This window comes from Danio aesculapii, chromosome 3 (assembly GCF_903798145.1).
Source record: "Danio aesculapii chromosome 3, fDanAes4.1, whole genome shotgun sequence".
Taxonomy (NCBI): Eukaryota; Metazoa; Chordata; class Actinopteri; order Cypriniformes; family Danionidae; genus Danio; species Danio aesculapii.
In genome coordinates, this window is record NC_079437.1 from 35601218 (window position 1) to 35624343 (window position 23126).

The 23126-nt window shown below is 34.5% G+C and overlaps 2 protein-coding genes across 4 annotated transcripts in view; one reads left to right on the forward strand and one right to left on the reverse strand.

The window, feature by feature from the left end:
- The window catches only part of cog1 (component of oligomeric golgi complex 1), a 24714-nt gene extending 6399 nt beyond the window's left edge, over nt 1-18315 (reverse strand). For both annotated transcript variants that reach the window (XM_056453875.1, XM_056453876.1), the window contains exons 1-11: nt 17937-18315; nt 16222-16466; nt 15937-16118; nt 14685-14855; nt 12377-12533; nt 11934-12144; nt 6539-7324; nt 3519-3665; nt 2455-2616; nt 2214-2338; nt 560-668 (exon numbers count right to left, since the gene is read on the reverse strand). In XM_056453875.1, the coding sequence (XP_056309850.1) occupies nt 560-668; nt 2214-2338; nt 2455-2616; nt 3519-3665; nt 6539-7324; nt 11934-12144; nt 12377-12533; nt 14685-14855; nt 15937-16118; nt 16222-16466; nt 17937-18245 (2604 nt within the window). In that variant the 5' untranslated portion in view covers nt 18246-18315. The remainder of the gene's footprint in view (nt 1-559; nt 669-2213; nt 2339-2454; nt 2617-3518; nt 3666-6538; nt 7325-11933; nt 12145-12376; nt 12534-14684; nt 14856-15936; nt 16119-16221; nt 16467-17936) is intronic.
- Nucleotides 18316-19951: 1636 nt separating this feature from the next.
- Nucleotides 19952-21734, forward strand: smim22 (small integral membrane protein 22). Of its 2 annotated transcripts, none has more exons than XM_056451599.1 (4): nt 19952-20059; nt 20608-20767; nt 20841-20908; nt 20997-21734. In XM_056451599.1, exons 2-4 carry the CDS (start codon nt 20641-20643, stop codon nt 21042-21044), a joined length of 243 nt encoding a protein of 80 aa, XP_056307574.1. In that variant the 5' UTR covers nt 19952-20059; nt 20608-20640; the 3' UTR covers nt 21045-21734. The 2 variants fall into 2 exon arrangements, with proteins under 2 accessions (XP_056307574.1, XP_056307581.1); XM_056451606.1 differs by having other exon boundaries at nt 19952-20049; nt 20602-20767.
- The last annotated feature ends 1392 nt before the right edge of the window (nt 21735-23126 follow it).

The window sequence follows — 23126 nt, forward strand, 5'->3', positions numbered from 1 at the left end:
ATTATCCTAGTCCCAATCTGAATAATACAATTAACCAGCCATATATTTAAAGGGATCCTTGATTATGATTGTTATATTTTTATTCTTCTATATTAATAAAACAGTAAGTGTATATTGTTACTGTCTGGGTAAAAACAACATCTGCAAAGTTACAGTGCTCCAAGTTTAATGCAAATGGAGATATTTTCTTTTGCAGAATTGGCTTTTAGGGACTAAAACTAACAGCTGGTAGGGACTACATTTGTGACATCACAAATCCTAAAATATACATATCCCCACCCCTGGTTGTAATGTTTCTTTCAGTGTGCGCTAGGCAGTTAGCGAATCAAAACACACAAGGATAGCTAACCAATTAAAGCACATTGTGTGTTTCTAGGGGAGGGGCCTCAAAGTGCTAGGAAGTCAATAAAGTAAAAAAAAATTTAAATGCAACAAAACAACAAAATGTTATCAAAATCAAAGAGAGAACATGTTGCAGTGCACCCATTAACACAGTCAAGCATCTGAAAGTAGCAGATTGACCTCAGTTTAAAACAGAGTTATAAAAGGCGATGCTTACAGATGTCCTTTGTGAGAGTCGGTTTAGGTTGCTGTTCAGATGTGGAGTGAAAACGTCCAGGTCAAAGGGATCGATGTGACTTTCCAGGGAGTCGCAGACCTGCTGGACCCTTTAACAAACAGCAAAGTGTGAGAGGGCTCTCGTTTCAACATGATCTATTTTTGGTTGTGCTTTGTTTTGGCAAATCTAACTGGAATTTCTAATGATACCTTAAAAATATTGATACTCGATACCCTTTTTCAATACCAATGTAGACATCGAATGAATTTAAATTATGATATTTTTGTACGTCTTAAGTTGTTCATTTGTTAAATCCTCAAGCGTGGCTCAGTGTTTAGATTTGTGCTACTAGTTTAGTGAAGACTGGAAAAAAAAGAATCAATTAAGGTATAAAATAAAAATATAACACATAAAAGTGACATTTGGGTTTGATATCCAGGAATAGTTAATCTAAAATAAAAATGTACTAATCATTAGGGCCAGAAGAAATCTGCGGACGTTTTTTTGCTGTTTCTGCTGAGATTTTTGGTAAAAATCTGCGGATTTCTGCTGAATTATTTTGGGAGTATCATAACTAAAACCTTAATATGTGAAATAAAAAATAATATCTTTTAAACTTTTATTTAATGTTTAACATGCAAATCCAATTAGATTCACTTCATTTGGTAAACAAAGCAAGTCTCTCATATAATATCTCTACTAAAAGACAGAAAATATTACTGTACAAACTGCATTGTACATAAATTAGATGAACATTTTCATATTAGTCAATAATATTACTGTAATTAACTAAAAAACTGAATAAATATAGATTTACACACATTTACTCAAGTAAATAAACAGAATTAAATCTGCGGATTCCGTGTGGGCTTACTTATCATTTACACACACTTGAGTGGTTTCAAACTTATGAATTTCTTTCTTCTGTTGAACACAAAACAAGAGATACTGAACAATGTTGGGGAAAAACAGCCATTGACGTCCATAGTACGCTAACACACAATCCCTTCATGTCATCTAAACACAAATCAATTAAGTTAACTTAATTGTTTTTACAAATGTAAGTGGATTAAAACAATTAAGTTGTCCCCAATAACTGAAGAATTCTGTGGATTCAGCTCATATTAAATAAGTAGATTTAAATATGAGTGTAGGAACAAAATATCCTATGAAAGTCAATGGCGGCTGCTTTCCAACATTCTTCCAAATATCTTCCTTTGTGTTCAGCAGAAGAAAGGTATGAAACAAGTGAAGGATGAGCAAATAATGACTGAATTTTAATTTTGGGTTTAACTATACCTTTAAGGTCTGGCTTTTTTTAATTGTTCGGTAGCTTACGAAGTCTTCGTTGTGGATTTTTCAGCTTGTTTACTGTACACCATATCACACAGCAGCTTTTAAGCATTGTTCTGTTTTTGTTACAAGTCAGAATTGACAAGGAGGCCACTTCCCGCAATAGAAAGTCAAGGGGGAGGGTTGCATGATTCTCCCCTTTGGTGTGGGCATGGCTTAAATGCACTCTGTCTCTATCAAGTGTGAAAGGATCCATTGTAAACAATACTGAATCACTACAAATTTTCGAATATGGATACAAATCAGTAAAACATTACTTTATCAACACTACTTATGACATGCAAGCTAGTGAAGAGGTCACCTTGGGTCTTGCTGAGAGCGGGTACTCCTGCCCTCCTCAAGACGAGACCCTAAAGTGACAGTAAGATATCGGAGGTCAAACAGCAGCTGTAATGCTCTGTTCTGGGTCATGGGGAGGTCTGCATCCTACACAGAACAACAGAAATCTGGCTTTAACATATTATTTCATTATAATACTGACTGAAAGGAAAAGAATGCAAGCGTCAAGAAGACTAAGACAGACATTTAATCAATGGTTTCACCTTGCTCTGTGAGTCCTGGGTGAGTCTTTCATACTCGCTCACAGCCTGGTCTAGACAACCCTTTAGGATGTCCAGCAGAGTTACTTTTGGTAAAGCATGACCTCCAACTCGATTAACCTCAAGGCACAGGTGGAAGAGTAACGACTGAACATACCATGATGGCTGTAGAGAGAGACAGAGAGAGAAAACTATTTGAACAGCAGCATCCTTTCATCACTATTAACACTTAGGAGGGGTTTCAAAGCAGGGGGACCTTTGATACGGTTTCATGAATAAATAACAAAATGAACAATCAAACAATGTAACATTTACAGAATTAGTTTGCAGAATGAACTGCAATTGTTATGTTGTATGTGTATAAATAAATAAAAAAACTCTCAAATATAAATAAAAACAGGAATAATGCTAAATTATTTGATAAAGTACTCCCTTCAAATGAATAAAAAAAACAATGTCAAATGAAATTACATTTCCATAAAATAAATTGATTTTAAACTATTAATATTTAAAATTTTACTATTTTTATAGTAGTTTAATCAAATGAAAAAGGCTTGGGAAATTTTATAATACATTAATATATACAAAAGTTTTTATATTATACAAATATAATATCATATAATAAAATTATAATATAACATAATATAATATATGACATGACATGATATAATATAATATATAATATAATAAAAATATAATATAACATAATATACCATAATATAATACAATATGATACAATATGATATAATATAATATAGTATAATATAAAATAATATAATATAATATAATATAATATAATATAAAATAATATAATATAATATAATAAAAATATAATATAATATTACATAATATAATATAATATAATAACATATAACATAACGGAACATAACATAACAGCACATAACAGCACATAACAGAACAGAACAGAACAGAACAGAACAGAACAGAACAGAACAGAACAGAACAGAACAGAACAGAACAGAACAGAACATATAAAAAATGCACACTGCATTCATTAAAGTTAATAATGAAGATAACAATTGAAGAAAAATAATTGTAGCCGTTACCTGCACAGGAAGGCGTATTTTGGACATTACACTGTTTCCTGACTCTGCCTCTTCCTGTATTTCTAGCTCGTCCCAATTAGTTGCTGTACCCAGGATGGATCCAGCATTTTCAGCATGGAGAGTTGCTGCAAAGCTTCCCACAAGTGCCTGCAACACATTTTAATTACTTATTTTTTTATTAAAGAACACAACAGCCAGATTAACTAAACAGGGCAAAATAGCGGTGGTTATGACCCAATGAAAAAAGCTCAGATGTGAACAAAGTTATCAACTGATCTGACTGACTATGTGTAAAGTACACACAATTAGCAGCTCATTTCCATAATAATAAGTTGGCTTGAAAATCCATGTTTCTATATCATCTTCTGGTATTATATTTGATGAACAAACAGTGGAGGAAAAAAATTAAGACTTTTTAAGACTCTTTTAAGACCGTTTTGAAAAACTGTCTAGCAGTTGCTGTAAGTTGTAACTCTTTGCAATAACAACTTACACATATTTTAAAAAGTTTTCTGATGGATTATTGGGGATTGGGTGTCAGCAGATTGGGAAGCTTTACTTGGACATAATAAATTAAGACCTGTTTAAAATGATTTAAGACCTACATTACTATATCTTGCATATATGCATCTTGTTTATATACACTATGAACAGCAGCTATGCTAATAATTCTCTTTATTCTCCATTTCCACCTGGGGATACTCTTTCCCGAGGCCATCAGACCATGCAGACTCACTGATTCGATTCAAGACCAGCGACGAGATGATACCAAGGTTTCTTGGTCATTTATGGTATTGCAATAAACATAATTACAAATATTGTTCAAGACATTTTACAATTACATTCTACCTCACCGGTGTAAAGGGTTCTAATTGGACATTTAATAGTGTATTTATAATAGGACGTTTTAACATGGCTTTAACACAATCATACATTTTTAACATCAAATGACAGAATCTAAATTAGCTTAAAGTTAAAGTCTTTGTCCCTTAAAAGTGTTTATGGCTATTTCCACTACTATGCTCTTTTATTATAATTCTATAATCAGTGGCATAAAATTATCTCAATAATACCGCACAACAAAAATTCTTTATCGTGTCTTAAAATCTTCTAAGTACATACTTAAAAAAAAAATAATAATAATAAATAAATAAATAAATATATATATATATATATATATATATATATATATATATATATATATATACACACATACACACGCACACACTTACATACACATACATACAGTTGAAGTTAGAATTATTAGCCCTCTTGAATTATTATTCTGTTAAACAGAGAGAAGATTAACACATTTCTAAACATAATAGTTTCAATAACTCATTTCTAATAACTGAGTTCTTTTATCTTTGTCATGATGACAGTAAATAATTTTACTAGATATTTTCTAAGATACTAATATTCAGCTTAAAGTGACATTTAAAGGCTTAACTAGGTAATTAGGTAAGTTAGGTTAAATAGGCAAATCATTGTATAACAATGGCTTGTTCTGTAGACAATCAAAAAATATATGGACTTAAAGCCTATGAGATTGTGAGGTTTTATTTAAACATAAGCTTTATAGTTTTGATAGTTTTATTAAATTAATTTTTTTATTTAATTTAATAATTTAATTTAATATTAATCTTAAATTGTTTTTTAAATGTTTAAATAATCATGTTCCAATGCAGTTTTCTGATCTAATCAGTAGGCATCAAACCTCTCACAGTCACACGAGCAACTGCTAATAGTGACTGTCTTGTACCAAAGTGTAAGACCTCATTTGGTCAATCAGTTTTCTCTGTTAAGGGAACCAAATTGTGGAATGATTTGCATGTTAGCCTAAAACTAGAAAGTAAGTAAGTAAATAATCTTTTTAGTAGTGTTCTTAAAAAGTGGTTAAAAACAAAACAGCAGTGTTTACACAAATAGTCTATTACTCGTTTGTTTGATCATGCCACCTTTGCTTTTGCCTTATGGCAATTTTATGTAAAGAATTATAATGTTGTGCATATGTATCCATTTATTTTCATTTATGTCAAGCAGGTGTTGAGAATTAGCAAGTCTGCTAAAACACTTCAACAAATGCATTTGGTTGTGCAGTGTAATTGTGATGTCCATGTCAAACAAATAAATAAATAAATTATATTGCAAAAAAAAAAAAACTTTAGTCTTTTATTCTAGCCAAAATAAAACAATTAAGACTTTTTTTTAGAAGAAAATATATTATAGGACATTTATTTATTTATTACTTATTTATTGCCATATCAGCAACTTATGGCTATTTCGTGGCAAAATGGATTTACTTAAAATATTACATGATAAAAACAAATGTGTATTACAATAAAAAGTTACTTAGACAAATATATAAAATTTAAATAAATAAAATTCACACTAAAATATATTCAAAGTTAAATACGATTTTTCAGTTAAATATTTGATAAATAATTTAAGATTCTTCCTAGTGGTACCTTTTTAAAAATGTACTCTCCTTAAAAAAATTGTCTAACGGTATTAAAACTGTCACATTCCAACAAAATATGTTTTATGGTAAGAGCAGCCTGGCAGTAATTACATTAGGGTGGTGCTTCGTTATTCAGCAAATATAAATGTGTCAACCTAGAATGTCCAATTCGACATCTAGTATAGACAGTTTGATCATGCCTGGTCTCAAAATTATAATTTGCTAAATGTCTTTCATTTAATTTCGGGTTAATTTCATGTAATTTATTATTTATGCAGTTCTCTTTGCCATGTTTCATTTATGTACAAATATATGGTGGGTTTCAAGTCCTCAGGAAGAATTAAACATTCTGTCACTTTAAGGACATAGCCTGTTTTGCAGCTATATTATAGGACATCCTGTGAAAATATGTCTTGCTCAATTAAACATCATTTAGCAAATATTTGAAAAAGAAAAATTCACAGGAAGGTGAATAATTTTCACTTCAACTGTACATAACAAAAGTTCTCAAATCATATCTTGAATTGTGTCTCATACAAACTATCTTCAATAGTCTTACCCTGGTGAGTGCTGAGCTCCATATTCCATAGGCGTCCATACTGCAGGACATCAGCTCCTCTTTCAGACAGTTCCACTTAGCCTGAGCTGGGCTCACATCAGCTGCTTTGGCAGTGCCACTTTTCCCCAACTTCTTGCCCTGTCGTGGTGTACCTCTACTCACGACATCCACACCCCCCTGCTTTCCCAGGATACACTGCTTCAGACTAGGACACAGCTCCCCCATGGACTGGCACAATCTGGCCATAAACAGCACTGAACTCAACTGGCTATGGCTGCTAGTCTTAGCCTGAGCATTAGCCAGCTCAGAACGCACACTAGCCAGGACGTCCCGAACACACGCTAGGCAGTGATCTCTAAGGATGTCCTCCACTGCCCCAGCATCCATAAAACGATTTATGGGTGCACTCGACGAGACAGTGTGCGTCTCTAAAGTCTCTTTACCATTCGTGTCAGAGGGCAAGTAGTGCTGCAGATCTTCTAGTTTGGCTTTGAGCTTGGAGTCCATCGAGGAACAGAAGGTCTGGACGCAGGGTGTGAGGGCCTGTGTCTTCATGGACAGGCCGCTCTTTTGTTGTGGGCTGCGTTGGGCTACGCTCACCCAGGCTGTGTCACTGAGCAGGTCACTCTGAGACTCTGACCACAGGAACGCTCCGACGTCACTCTCGTACTGAGCCCCCCGGCTGAAGCTCCCGCCAGAGGTTTGACCCTGCAGATCCCGCAGAGCTGAGGATAACAGCTGTCTGGAGCTGCTGGAGATCCCTTCCGTGCCCTCCTGTGTGATCACCTGCAGAGATCCAGCAGAAATACACTTTCACACTGAGTGCCATTGAATGACGCAAAAATACAATGCCATGACAAAATAATGAAGCAAAACAGTTGATCCACATCAGGGCTGCATGATAGTGGATTACATTAATATTGCAATAATTTGCTTTTCTGTGATTTAAATTGCGACATTAATGTTATTTCATAAGATGATTCAATTAACTCTACTATGAAAAAAAATAATCATAATTTTACATTAATAGTACAGTGATAATTGTGTAGGAAGTGTGTTCATTACAAAGTGTAATAAACAAAGCATAAATCAAATGAATAGACAGTGCTTTATGGTTTTCTGAACATTATAGACTTCAAATGTAATGTAATCAAATGTAAAACAACACTTAATAGTCTTCATTGTAATAAAAATACAATCAATCTTTGTTAAAGCTACAAACGTTATCCTTTTTTAGCCCAAATGTTTTAAATTAGCTTGAAATATTACAGTCACTTGCCTTAAAATATAAATTTGCTCACTGTAGTAGGGTTAAACTTTGCTATTTTTATTGCTGTTAAACTATTTGCTGACAAAATTGTAGACTCTGGAACGTAACCATTGGATATTGCGATATCTTGTGCAGCCCTAATCCACAGAGTTTTTCAAGCCAGTTGAATGAAATAAATGATGGTACAATAAACTATGGATTTTTTTGGACTAGTGATTAGCTGTTGTTTTTTTTGTTTTATTTGAGCTTTAAAGGGCACCTGTGATAAAAATCATCTTTTGTAAGCTGTTTGGACAGAACTGTGTGAAGATATAGTGTGTCCACTGTCATATTGAGTGATATAAAGACAGTATATCTCTTTTTTTTTTTTTTAATTTAAAATAGGATCCAAATCCCTCCCATTTTGAGGCCCACCGTAACGTAACATAGGAGTGCAGTTTCCTAGCCCACAGAATTGAGTGACAGCCATGTATTGACATGTCTCCGTAGTAACGCGTATAATCATATCAACAAGACAGGATGTGCGCAAAGCAACCGGGATTAAAAGATCTGTTCAGTTCTCTGTGATCATCAATCATCATCAAATGTGATCAAGAATGAGTTTGCAAGTTTAAAATGCGTTTAAAACAGTGCATGTTTGTAATGAATTACAGCGATTTTACCGTCTTTACTTTATTAGCACAGCGCATGTCAGTACAATTATAAAAGAAGACGCTTCAATCCCGGTTTGTGGACGTTAAATCGGGTTTATTTTGTACATTAACATAACGGATGTCCATACAGCAGTGGATATTAACGTGTATCCTGTCACATTTGTCGAGCAAAAACAATGCAAAGTTAAATGAGTGTGCTGTGTGTGTCTACTGTGTGTATGCGCGTGAACTTTGTAATAACATAGTGTGTGACTCATCATCGCAGAAACGCTTGAATTAACTCCACAACAAATACATCAAATAATAATCACTGGTAAAGTTCTTACTGAAGTATTTCCCATAAACATTACATGAGATCTGCTTCCTTCATGTCTGTCACTGTACTGAGGCAGAGATTGAGGCACACTCTGACAGGCACGTGGGAACAGTGGGTGTGGAGAACTAGCATTAAAGGCACAGGCCACAAAAACAGCTACAGTGTGTTTAGAGCAGAAAATCTCAACATTCTCAAAGGTATAATAAATAATCTGATGGGTGTTTTGAGCTGAAACTTAACAGACACATTCTGGAGACACAATAGATTTATCTAAAATCTTAAAAAAAAGGAGTAAAGTAGGTGCCCTTTAAATCACTTGCCTGGAGCTACGTCAGCTAAAAAATAGCTGTTTTGGAAAACCAGTGTAGACACAGAATAAAAGTGTTTTGGAACAGACTGAATGCTGAATGTTTGTTATCTGTGTGTTGTGTCAGAGAACTGTCTGAGAAAATGTCACGGCAACTAGATAAACACTGAAAAAAGTTATGTGGTTAGCAAAGGAACTGCAGTGAAAATGATACTCAATGACAGATTTACTGAAGTATTTACTAAAGTATTTTCAGATTTACTGAAGCATGACAAATACATAGGATTTTTGGTGATGAAGTACCAAACTTTGTCTTAATTTAATGTTGTAGATTGTGCAGTGGGTGAGATTCAAAGATTAGTTCATCCAAAAATTACAATTCTGTTATTACCCTTTATGCTGTTTCAATGCCCTGGGACATTTTTTAATCTTCAGAACACAAATTAAGATATTTAGATGAAATCTGAGAGCTCCCTCATCCTCGAAAGACAGCAAGGTTCCTAATAGGGTTGTGCGATTAATTGAAATTGTGTGAAAATCAAAGCATGATTTTTTCACAATATGCTATTTGAACAAATCAATGCAGCTTACCTAAACACAGGGTATATACAGGAACCAGAGAGTGAAATTCTTTTTAAAACTTCAAGACACTTTCCATATATTTTAAGACCTCATCACCACTTTAGGTTTCAACCAAAAAAATTGGCGACAACTAACAGTAAAGTTGGTGGCGCATAAAGAAAAGCAGGAATAACAGTGTTATCTTAGCTACTACAGTAAACAAAGCAAGGTGATTTTAGCATGATAAAATTTCATTCATTGTTGAATTTCTAAAATTTATTAATAATAATACATTTCTTACAGATTATAATAATCTTTTTCTTAATGATTGAGGCTTTGTAAAAATATTTTTCTCTCTCTTTCCTAACTTTTGTGATGTATTCAATAAAAAATTCAATAAATAAATTTTTTTAAAAACACAGCACCGCATAATTGGCAGATTAAATTCAGGCAAACTTTATCATACAACTAGAAACTGTATAATCCAAAATTGTACAAAATTTAAGACCATGTAAAACAGCATTTAAGACTTTTAAATACTTTTAAGGGCCTTAAATTTCTCTGAAATGGTTTATCAATTTTTAATACTTTTTAAGACCCCACTGACACCATGTAAACAAAGTGCGAGAACAGGACACTGAAGTTATTGACAAATATCCTGCATAAACAGGGATGATGAGTTCAGCCCTGGGGGACTTGGTGGCCTCAAAAAAGTCAACATCTGTGGTGTGGGATTACTTTGGATAGTGGAAGACTGATGTATCATAGAATCAGGTAATTTGTAAGACCTGTCAGTCACATATCGTGTCTAAAAACATGTGGAAAGCATGAGACGTGTCTTCCTTCAGCATTCAACATGCTTTGCGCTCGCTCTCATTTGTTGTTTCTTGGTGACCATCAACAGTGTTTGGGTGTGTATTGTGTTTGTCTGAGGTATTTAGTTTACCGAAATGTGTATATTCCATACAAAGTATGAAGCTGATCAGCCATGACTCGTGGTGCGCACAAGCCAGGAGCCTCATTCATTGGAAATAACCAACTTTGCGCAAAAGACACGATATGTGAACAGCTTATTTCACTTCAGCGTCACAAAGAGGTCTATGCATGGCAAAAATAATCTGTGGACATGTAGAAAAATACATCCAACTACTTCTGAAGTGTGATCAAACAGAACATCAGAGCCTTACTTGTGTTTGAAAGCACGCACACAATAATTTGTTTTTCCATAGGTTTGTTCTAGAGAAAATTTGTTACATTTTTACTAGATGATTTCTTTTTTTTTTTTAGCCTCATGTCTGTATAAGAGGCATGTTACAGGTCTTTGATAAAGATCTAACTGTTTTCAATTGTAAACAAGTTTCAGAATCACACTGTAAAATGTCTGTGTGTCAAAATCGTGATTAAAATAGAAATAATAATATTGTTCAAGAAAATCGTGATAGGTTTCTTTTGCCCATATCGCACAGTCCTAGTTCGCAACCTGTTCAAGGTCCAGAAAGGTACCAAAAATGTTGGCAAAAAATTCCATATGAATTCAGTGGTTCATACAAACTCCAAGAACACTATTGTGCAGCAAAAAAATGACTGTTCGTCAATATCTTTTCTTCTGCGTCACGTCAGGAAGCGTAGGGTTTACTCTAAGCAGCTTTATCATGAGCTTCCTATGATTATTGTTGAACCCCTGAAATCACATGAAATGTTTTGACAATGTTTTTAGTTCCTTTTCTGGACTCTGAACATCTTGAGACCATTGCTGTCTTTAGAGGATGAGGGAGCTCTCAGATTTCTCTCAGGAGCTCTCAGGTTTGATCTAAAAATCTTCATTTGGGTTACAAAGATGAATGAAGGTCTCGGGGGATTGGAACGACAGGAGAGCGAGTAATTATTAACAGAATTTCACATTTTTAGATGAAATTTTGGGATTTCAGAATTTTTGGATAAAACTCTTTAAAGCCAAATAGAAAATTTTATAAGGAACAAAAAAAAGAAAAGAAATGGCTTGTTTTGGTCTGCACCACTTCCCTTCACAAACATGAATTCGCATGTCAGTTGTTTGCATTTCAATCAACCGTTTCTTCTTCAGCATAAAAGCAGTTTGTAAGCTTTGTGTCACGCTCAGTGTAATAGCATTAAATGTTTAAACGGAACAGTATTTCTTTGTGTGATTGGCAATTAAACAATAAGCCTGAATGCTTATGCTAGAATCAGCCAATGTATGATCATACCTACGTAACCATAGTCAACGCACCTACTGGACTAGTTAAACTGGTTGAATCAGTCACGAGTACCTGAAGTCTCCGCAGGAAAAGCTGCTGTAAAAGGTCATTCCACAAGGCCAGAGGTCGCTCGAGCAGGGACTGACACACAGTACTCCAGTGCTGACTGATGGATTCACTACTGAGCAGTTCCCACACGGCATCTCTGATCGCAGCCAGACCCTTGAGACTCTTAACATAGACCAGAAGACTGCTGACTCCACTGCGGATATCCTCCTTACAGCTGTCACAGGGACAAACAGCAGTTAAAGCAAATTATTGGGTGAACCTATTTATACTCTATCTGTCTGTATGTCCTGCCTGTTTGCTATCCTTATTTTTTAAAAACTTATACTATTCAACAAACTGAGACTTGTCACTGCAACTGCATACCACTGCTTTATTTATCCTCATTCATAAGTCACTATTAAACTAATAAATAAAAATGTAAACCGGATATGAAATTTACGACATACGTATCAATCCACTGTTGCAGGGTGTCTCTGAGCTGCTCTCTCTGTATGGGCTGCGCTAATGTCCGAAGAACAGGCTGGAAATTCATCACTGAAGGAGGAAGGTGTTTAAACCAGCTTCCCGTGCTCATCTCCTTGTCCAGAACCTTCTTCTCTTTACCTGGATTGAACAGAAATTTACAAGTTAAAGGGGATAGTTCAGCTAAAAATGAACATTCTGCCATCATTTACTCATTCTCCACTTGTTTCAAACCAGTTTCTTTCTTCTGTTGAACACAAAGGAAGACTGAAAGATATAAAAACAGCAAGTGACCTACATAGTATATTGATGGACATCAGTGTATAATACATACACTGACGTCCATCAAATTACTATGTAGGTCACTCGCTGTTTTTATATTTTCCACCAACATTCTACTGAATGTATATATTTTTATATGAGGAATCTAACTAAGGATTTGAAAATCCTTGTAGTAAACTTATGAGTGTGTAGCGTCAAGGAAGCAGCCATTCGATATCTAAAGCACAGGCTGGGCTAGACATTGGAGGATGCATTATGGCTGCGAGACTGGTGATGCGAAATTGGAAGAACTCAGATACTCCCTCGTTTAAGTACTGGATTGAGCTGACTTCTACTGCATCATCTGAACGTATGTTGGCAAGACTTCAGGACTTCACCCGTTCTTTCAATCAGAAATAGGGTAGCTTTTTACAGTATCTGAAGAGCATGTAAAGGAATAATTGAAGGGTTTACAATGTGGCTGTCTGTAATATTATTTTATCTTAATTATTTATGTTATAATTGTTGTTTCGTTATTACTTTTATTATGATTTGTTTACATTATTTTCCTGAATGTTGATTTTGTATTTTGAATATGTTGTGTGGGGATTTAAGTTTAAAATAAAAAAGTTTAATGACAAAAATGAAGCCATTAATTTGTGTTGTTTTATTTTCATTTGTTTTTATTCATTTATTCTTTATTTAATTATTTTATATAATCATATGATCATTAATCATTTATAAAATTATCATTATATCATTTTATTGATTATTACTTAATGATTTGATTATTATTTGTCATTTTATTACGTTTTTTTTTATATTTTATTATTAATATTTTCCTATATTTATTGCTTTATTATCATTTCATTTTCCCATATTGTTATAATCTTATGACTTGCTTGAATCTTACAGATTCAAGTGCCACTTGTTTTCATGAGTAAGAGATAAGAGAATGTCTCCATTTCAGGGTCTGTATTGTCTCTGGACAATGTTGTGAAGCAGTAGTTTTCCATTGGAGTTGATTGTAGTATTATAACACTTGCTGGATTTATCCTGGTCAGACAAAGTGTGAGAGTGCACCGGAGCACATGCAACTAAGATTATTTAATAAACCCTCCTCATTTATTATAATCACTTCATCTCCTGCGTCTGCTCTTCTCTGGCTTCCTTCAACATTCAACTCCTATGTTGATAGTAGACTGTTAATTCAGTTGAATACTGGTTAACAGGTTTGGGTATTGGAAACTGTGCAGACTTGTTGTCCAGATACCTGGAGAAACTGACATTTTCCTGGTGTTCGGGGTTGAATCTTATTTAGCTGGCGTGGAGAGTTTGACCTAACATCTTCAACAGAAGAATGAAAGTTAAAAACACTTGGGTTTGAGGAAATTGTGAGGAAATTTTCATTTTTGGGTGAACTATCCCTTGAAAGTGCTTTGAAATGTGTATTTTTTTTATCCAATGTTTGACGTAATCTCAACTGAAACATGGAGAGGGTGGGACATAGAATAGCCCCTCCCCTTTTTAAAAAACAGCCAATAGTGTTTCTCTTTTTATCACCGCTCTGTCAGTGAGAGTGGTTGAGCTCAAGTGCATCAAATGAAAAGGGTCTTGAAAGGGGCGGAACATGTCAAATACTAGAGAACATCTGACTGGTCAAGACTTAATGACAAACTGAAGTATGAGGTGACGACATAAAATATATTTGGTGCGAAGGTGACAAACTGCAAGCGATGGATGTTTATATCTACTAAATGTGAATTTTGTCACTGTTTTAGAGCACACTAGCTTATAGATATCCTTAAAATTAGCATACCAATTCTAACATCTAAAAAAAACTTTAAATTTCATCTGACTTTTAGGGCTGGCATATGTTACATGCTACAAAAACCCTTTTCTCCCTCTAACTGGTACAGTTCAGTGCGATTCAAAACAGCACAATTAATGATGGTCAATCCTGATCCACTAGAATTACAGGGAAATATAACTAAATCTAATGCAACACTAGATTTACTAATGTAAACTCACCAGAGGAGGAGTTGGAGGTCACGTTCTCCAAGGTGGTGAAAAGCAGGCCACAGCCCAAACCGGTATCGGACACTTGGCCCTCTGGAGGCACATAAAACACAGCATACGCCTGGTACAGAGTCGTAACCAGCAGCTCCACCAAAGAACAAACCTGTGCTTTAACACCAGCACCTAAGAGAGAGACAGTGATACATGTGAAAGCAGAAGAACCATACGCAATAAAAAGAGAATTCATTATTTTAATGAACAAGGGACAAATAAAAGAACAAGCTTTAACTATTCACAAGTCAAAAAACTATTTATATTATCGATGTCAACATGAAATGCACGTTGCAACAGGTTTTTTTCTTCTTGATTCCTTAATGCGACAGACTACTGGAGAGGAATATGATTTTTTTTTTAAGAAGTCTATTTTGCTCACCAAACCTGCATTTACTTTATTTTGAGTGTGACATATTTTTAATATTTCAAATAATCAGCATATTGGAATGATTTCTGAAACATCATTAGACTGCAGTAATGAAATTCAGCTTTGAGTTATGCGAGTACAACGCACACACTTAATACACAAATACACAATTAAACATGAATCAAATAAATCAATAAACATGTACGACATCACCCATATGCTAGAAATTGCAGGTTAACTATATGACAGCATAACATTTTTTATTATTATTATTCATTACATATTTATTGCCACATCAGCAACTTATGGCTATTTCGTGGCCAAATGGATATACATTAAACTACTACATGATAAAAACAAATTCGTATTATATAAAAAATAAATAAATAAATAAATTACTTAGACAAATATATAAAATATAAATACATAAAAATTTCAGCATAACGTTTTAAAATCACACACAACAAAATAGAGAGCTTTGGTGATAACTAAGAGGGTATTTGATTTTTACCATACAAACTTTTAGCTCAAAATGCCTCAAATGAAAACCTTTGATTAAGATCTGACATTTAAACAGGGTCATGTTTTTATTTGTTTTTAACTCAAGTTATTTAGATTAAATTATGATGGCGCATAAATTTAATACAGCAATATTCCATTAAAAATTAAATATCTAGCCTTTGTGGCTAAGCAGTAGAGCGTTCGGCTATGGCATGAGATCCTGAGAACAAAGGATTCATACAGAGTTGTATAAAAATGACAAAATCTATGAAATCAATTCATTAAAAAAATATATATATAAAAACGAATGTCTATTTTGATGTAATAGCGGAAGTTACTCACCATGCTGGGGCTGATTAAGCAGTTGCTGAATGGACGCTTTCCTAGCCAGCAGGAAATCAGCAAGCGCCTGTCGAGGTGAGCTGTCCTCCAGGAGCATGGTTGAGACTAGCGCTTCAGCGATCGCCTGATCAGACACCGCCCTGCCGCGCAGCACTGACTTACTCTCCAGCAAAATTGTAGACCTACAACAAATAAAGGCAAATAACATTTAGTAAAGAAGTAAATAACAACAACCAAATCATCAATCTGAAATGCACTCAACATCTGCATAATGCTCTAGATTACCTGAAATGACCTGCAGCTGCTACCTGACGCACCAGGATGGGGAAGCGAGAAAGGACGGGGCTGTACTGATGTCCTCCACCCTCCAGGTGTAGCTGGCTATGAAGGTGACAGCACAGCAGGTAGAGCTGTGTGGCCTGCAGGTACTGCGACGACTCCATTGCGCTCCAGACGCGCTCAGGGATTTCTAGGAGGAGCTTTATCTGGGACGCCATCGTGTAGAACTTCTCCTGCGACTGTTTCTGACCCTGCCAAGAAAAAAAAACGCATTCACAACCCACCTTAAGAACATCTCACTATTGAGCGCTGACTTTGCCATTTAATATTGAGGATGTATAATATAATAATGAACTGGAGGTATACTTCTGTATCACATAATGAGTACTATATTTATTATTTTTATATTCAGCAAAGATTCACAACACTGATCAAAAGTGACACTAAAATACATTTAGAATGGCTTACAAAAGACTGCTGGAAATTTAACAGAGGAATAAAATAGACTTTAAAAACAAAAGGGAAGAAAGCATGCCTTTTGAATTGTAATGCAGTTCAAAATTGTACCATTCTCCCTGTATGTTTTTAATTCTTTCAATCTGCGAGGGGTCTCCATGTATAACATTTAAAAACCTTTAAAATTTAAAATCTTTATATTAATTTCTACAAAAATGCAGTTTATACTTTAAAGAATTGCTATTATAAAATGGTCTAAAACATTATTTTATTAGTTTACTATTAGGTTAAATCATAATTTTATTTCTTACTCATTATAATACTGCATTATTAGAATATTTATCACTTTATTTAAACTTTTTTTTAATAAATGTTTAAACAATGTTAGGTTTCATTTAATTAAACAGACAGACGGATAGACGAATAGTGCAGAGGAAAATGTCTAATACTAAAAGACTGTCTTAGATGCATTCGAATATAAATGAATGTATGTTTTCCATGATGAACATTAGATATGAGGGGCCCTTCTGTCATCAACTTGAGTTATATGCAAATAGATTTGTGCTTTTAATTAGATGCAATAAGTCATATGTGTCTGTTTCTGTTATTGAGAAGGCTAAAAGCGTATGTATAAAATGAAGTAAGCATCTTTATATGACCAACGACGAATGTTTGTAGAATAAGTATGGTTGTTAAAAACCAGAAGAGAAAGGTATGTTTAAAGAAAATAGATATTACTAGAGAATCAGATGATATGAGCTAGAAGAAATCTGTGACGAAGCAACCTTGAACAAAAGAAAGAGATACAAGCTGTCTTAGTTCTCCATCACTGTCGCACTCTGCAGCGACCTTTTCTGTATGACTGACAGACATTTTATTGCAAGTGACAAAACTCATCAATATGATTGGACATGTTTGTCTCTCTTATTCAGTGACAGTAATATTAACTGCCACATCAGACAGACAGATAATTTTTGAAAGTAGTGGCAACTCAATAGATGCAGTTTTTTTTAAATTGTGTAGTTTTGATTATTTTTTTATTTAAGTGAATGCTATATTTACCAATTTAACAAACATTTGACATACATTTGTTCTGATGTTGTTCACTCAAATTGACTGACATGAAAATTAAATCAGCAGCTTGCAGCCAAACATAGTCAATTGCATCTATTCAAGCCAGAATAAGTATTAATAAATAAATGTGTATAATTTTCTATCTTGTTTGCAGGCTGCTGTCCAGAAACTGAGAAATACAGGAGCCTCACCTCTGCTCTGCTGCTGGACTGAGGGGTCTGTTTGGCCTGTTTGAGTTTATGGCAGTACCGGTACATGTCCTGGATGGACTGAACGACACTTTCCGAGCACTGTCTCATCTCACCGATCGTGTCAGCGGCATCGATCAGGTCCCGGTACCGCTCGCCGACCATCTGCCGGAGTTCCTCCTTCTTCTGCTCGATCTCTCCGCGCACTTTCCTCTCGACAGCGCGGATCTCATCCGTTCCATACCGTTCAAATAAAGCGGTGGGGTCTTTAATCTCTGACACCCGTAGAGACTGGGCCGGTACCGTAGCCATATCTTTAAAACTGGTCAGATAACTGCAGAAATAAGAACCCGGAAGCACGAACAACTCTCCTTCCACGTAAACAAAGGGTCAGAGGTCAATCCTCACATATTGAACGAAGTGAGACAGCGACACTCTTAGAGGAGGTTTGGTATTACAACACCGTAAAATCCCTAAATCGAGCTTGTGTGGACGGACCAGTCTATGGTGTGGACATACAGAGGAACAAAATGTCGTGTCTCGCAGGACAACGGTGCTACATAATTAATCATAAATACAAACACAACACTGGACATTGGAGCTATTTTTTAAAAACCTATATATAACTAACATACTATAACATACTTTACACACGACTTAACTATACATATAAGATACTTATACACATAAGACTACACAAAAGATACTTAACTATACACATAAGACAAGCTACAAGTACTTTTTACATGAGACAAAACAATGTTGTGCAGGATATTGTACAAGAGAGGTATTTAAGGTTTAATATTGTGCAACAGTTGTGGTACATTTATAGTGAACATCGTTTTCCTTATTGAGTTCTTGTTAGATAGAGTTTAGATAAAGTGTCAGGTGCAAAAGAGGGAATAATGTTTCTACAGGTGGTTTGTCAAGCCCACTCACCTGTATTCAATTAAATTATTTCTATAGCGCTTTTACAGTGTAGATTGTGTCAAAGCACATAGAAGTTGTAGTAAATTGAAACTGTCAGTCCAGTTTTCAGAGTTGAAGTTCAGTTTAGTTCAGTTCAGTGTGGTTTAATTTTTAGTAAACACTGAAGAGCAAATGATCTATGTGCAGCTCCACAAGGCCCAAATATATGTATACATATGTATAGATATATGAAGCACAATTTGAAATGCACAATGTTTCACAATGTATTATTATTATTGTTATTATTAGTAGTATTAACAATAATAACAATAGGGCGATGCAGTCGCGCAGTAGGTAGTGCTGTCGCCTCACAGCAAGAAGGTCGCTGGTTCGAGCCTCGGCTGGGTCAGTTGGCATTTCTGTGAGGAGTTAGCATGTTCTGCGTTTGCTCCGGTTACCCCCACAGTCCAAAGACATGTGATACAGGTGAATTGGGTATGCTAAATTGTCCGTTGTGAATGTTTGGATGTTTCCAAAGATGGGTTGCAGCTAGAAGGGCATCCGCTGCATAAAACGTGCTGGATTAGTTGGCAGTTCATTCCGCTGTGGCGACCCTGGATTAATAAATGGACTAAGCCAAAATGAATGAATAATAATAATAATAATAATTATTATTATTATTATTATTATTTTTTCCCCATCTGTATTCAGTTATTCTCTGATGTCATGTACTTGTTTTAATGTACTTAATTTGGTTTTTATTTATTTATTTATTTATTTTTGTTTTGCTAAATAAATGAATGAATAAGAGATTAGGCGATAGGGGATTAACAACGGAGAATACTGTTAATCTCAATATTTAATTTGTATTGTCATGAAGGACCAATAAAAAAAGAGTGAAATAAAAAACAGCGCATCTTGTCAGCTTTAAATGTCTATGAACTGCCATCATTTACTAAACGCAATCCTTTAATAACTACAAGCTGTTTTAATGTTTGACATGGAATGTGTGTTTAGTTCATGTATTTTATTTAGTTAATATTGTGTTAGTAGCCTATACGAAACGCCACAAACTCGATCGGTTTGGTTGTGAAATGATCATCGCACTTCCGCAAAATCACCTCAGCGGGTCAACAAACATCCTGCATGAGCCGCTTTCATTTTACTGCGACAGGTGTAGCACAGTAACCCGGAAATACGACAAACAAACACAACAGGTGAGTGATCGATATTTGTTCGAAAATACACCGTTTCTGAAGTACAAAAATATAGATCAGGCCGATTGTAGCGTAAGTCATTTTAGTTTAGTATGTACGAGTCTACATGAGAGTGTCGTGCCATTTACTGTGGTCATTCAGAGAGAGACAACCTGCTTAATAAAGAAAGGATAAAGTGTATACTTATTTATAAAAGTGAAAATTCGAGCTCATAATCTTTAAGTTGGTCTGAAATAAGACGTACTATTAAGTAAAATAATGCCGTGACTTACACTTAGCCTGTATTTTAATGCAAGTTTCTGTTTTAGTGATTCAAAATACGTTATTACTAGTTTAAAACAGAGTTATACTACATTATTTTATTATTATTTTTTTTAAGTATCTTTAAGTTTGTTTCTTTTAGACGAACGGCAGGAGAGAAAAAATAACATCCTGACTGTTTATTCAGTGTCATTTGCATATACTTGTTTTTTAAATAGGTTGGTTCAGTTTGTGGCATCAGGATTTTTTCAGTTTTCTTGATGTCTGCTTCAAATATCTGTCAACAGTGTTTAATAAACTGGAATATTCTGACTGAAGTCATGGACAAAAGCATTCAACAGGACTTCGAGAACCAGTTTAATGACGTGGTCTCAAGACTACAATCAAAACAGATGTTTCAGTCAGACTGGGACATCGCCTCCTTTGCCATTTTCTTCATCTTCATAGGTTTGTAAAATTAACAGAGAGAAAAAAAACATTATTAAATGATTAGGATTAACACAATATTAACCGTTCTCAGGTATGGTCCTCCTGTTGGTCATCTTGGTCCTCATTCGCTGCTGTTGCTGCTGCTGCTGTGATGAGAAGGTCAGCATGATAACATAGCTGTAGATTAATAAAACAATACATATAACATATAACATCTGTGGTGACTGCTACTGTTTTCACATTATAGCCAAGAAGACAGAAGGTGGGCATCGACAATATGGGAATGGAGCCGTGATTCTCTACAAACAACAGGGATTACCTGTACAAAACAACAGATTATGTGAATTCATTTTTATATATCAAAGTAGATCACCTAATTATTAGTTATACTTGAAGATGTAGCATAGAAAACATGTTTTGGGTAGATACTTCCTTATAGGAAGGATTAAAAGCTAAAAACTTTCCAGACTGTGTGAAAATGTTAATATTTACCCAGAATGTCACAAGACTGAAGCTGTGATGTCCATTTGAGATATCAGAGACACTTGTTCAGAAAGGTTTTTATATCCTATACAAACATGCTCCTTCATTTAAATACTTTAGTTTCTTTGTGGTTAAACAAAATATTGAAGCACTTTATATTTCTGGAGCCAAAGCAGTCCCTTAAACAGCCTTGTATTGTTGTCTTTGAAGATTTTTTTAACTTCAACTTGTTTGTTACTGGTCATCCCACATAACAACTTTTCCTTGATTTAGATTTTGACTGTATTTTTTCTTTTAAAATATAAAACATACTTAACACATAACCTAAACTCTTTTCTGAGAATACCTGAGAAAAATAAGCATGTTTTGCTTTTGTTAATGGAAGCTAATTTTAAAAAAGGATGTTGGAATGTTCGTTGACTATATTTGAATGTATGACATTATTTGTATAAGATTTAGACTGTTTAAACCAACAATAAATCTGTTTAAAATATCAATTTCAGTCCAAGTCAATGAGATTTATTTAACAAAAATCATTGGTTCTGAACGATGGTTCAGTGGTTCTCAAAGTAAAATAATCTAATCCTAATCTAATCCCAATATATTAAAATCAAGATTAACTAGTCTTTTATTTTTAAATTCTTTCAATATCTTATTTATTCAGTTTAGAAATATAGTATGTTACTTCTGGAATCACAAATAAAAATGACTAATGGTTAATTATTTTAACAATTTAAATGAATTAACCTTGTCAATATCGATCTTGCCATTTTTACAAGATGTTAAACGAGTCTTTTGTGTCTCCAGAATGTGTCTGTGAAGTTTCAGATCAAAATACCCATCAGATTATTTATTATACCCTGTTGAAATGTCAATTTTTGGGTCTCCTCGCTTACTTATGGGACATGTCAATTCAGAGAAAGTTGGCCAGTGTCTGATGTCAGGATAAACGCAGCAAAATGACAGACAGCAACTCAGACACAATGAAACAAAGACCAACAGTCACACATATGAATGAGGCTCACACAAATACCATTACAATGTTCGCTGTCAAGTTTCTTTGCAAATCCTGTCTTGTGGACATAATTATACACGTAATACTGACACTTGGTAATACACGTCTGTCAATTAAAATCGGTGGGTGGGGAAAACTGCACTGCTACGTCATAAAAATTGCTGGGATTTGGATCCTACTTTAATATTGGGAAATTTTAAAGGCCTTGTTTCTATCACTTTAATATGACTGTAGACACACTATTTACCTACTATGTACCTTTATACAGTACATCCGGAAAGTATTCATGGTGCTTCTCTTTTTCCACAATTTTTCATGTTACAGCCTTAGTCCAAAATGGATTAAATTCATTTATTTCCTCAAGATTCTACACACAATACCCCATAATGACAATGTGAAAAAAGATTTTTTGAAATTGTTGCAAATAAAAAAAATAAAAAACAACTACCACATCACAGCTTGGTTTGTGCTTTGACATGCACTGTCAACCCTGGGACTTTATATAGACAGGTGTATGCCTTTTCAAATCATGTCAACTGGATTTACCACAGGTGTACTCCAATTGTGGTCAGTGATCAGTGGAAACAGAATGATGTACCTGAGCTCAATTTAGAGCTTCACGGCAAAGGCTGTGAATACTTGTTCATGTGATTTTTCAGATTTTTTATTGTTAATAAATTTGCAAAAATTTCAAACAATCTTTTTTCACATTGTCATTATGGGGTATTTTGTGTATAATCTTGAGGAAATAAGTGAATTTAATCCATTTAGGAATAATGCTGTAACATAAAAAATGTGGAAAAAGTGAAGCGCTATGAATACTTTCCGGATGTACTGTACATATGCAATTATTTGCTGGTATTCAATCAATCATAAGTA

What these genes read in the sequence shown, in the direction of transcription:
- smim22 (XM_056451599.1), top strand. Translation starts at nt 20,641, where the DNA reads ATGGACAAAAGCATTCAACAGGACTTCGAGAACCAGTTTAATGACGTG. An exon ending in CATTTTCTTCATCTTCATAG is followed by an intron (nt 20,768 to 20,840) that starts GTTTGTAAAATT and finishes AACCGTTCTCAG; the next exon opens with GTATGGTCCTCCTGTTGGTC. An exon ending in GCTGCTGCTGTGATGAGAAG is followed by an intron (nt 20,909 to 20,996) that starts GTCAGCATGATA and finishes TTCACATTATAG; the next exon opens with CCAAGAAGACAGAAGGTGGG.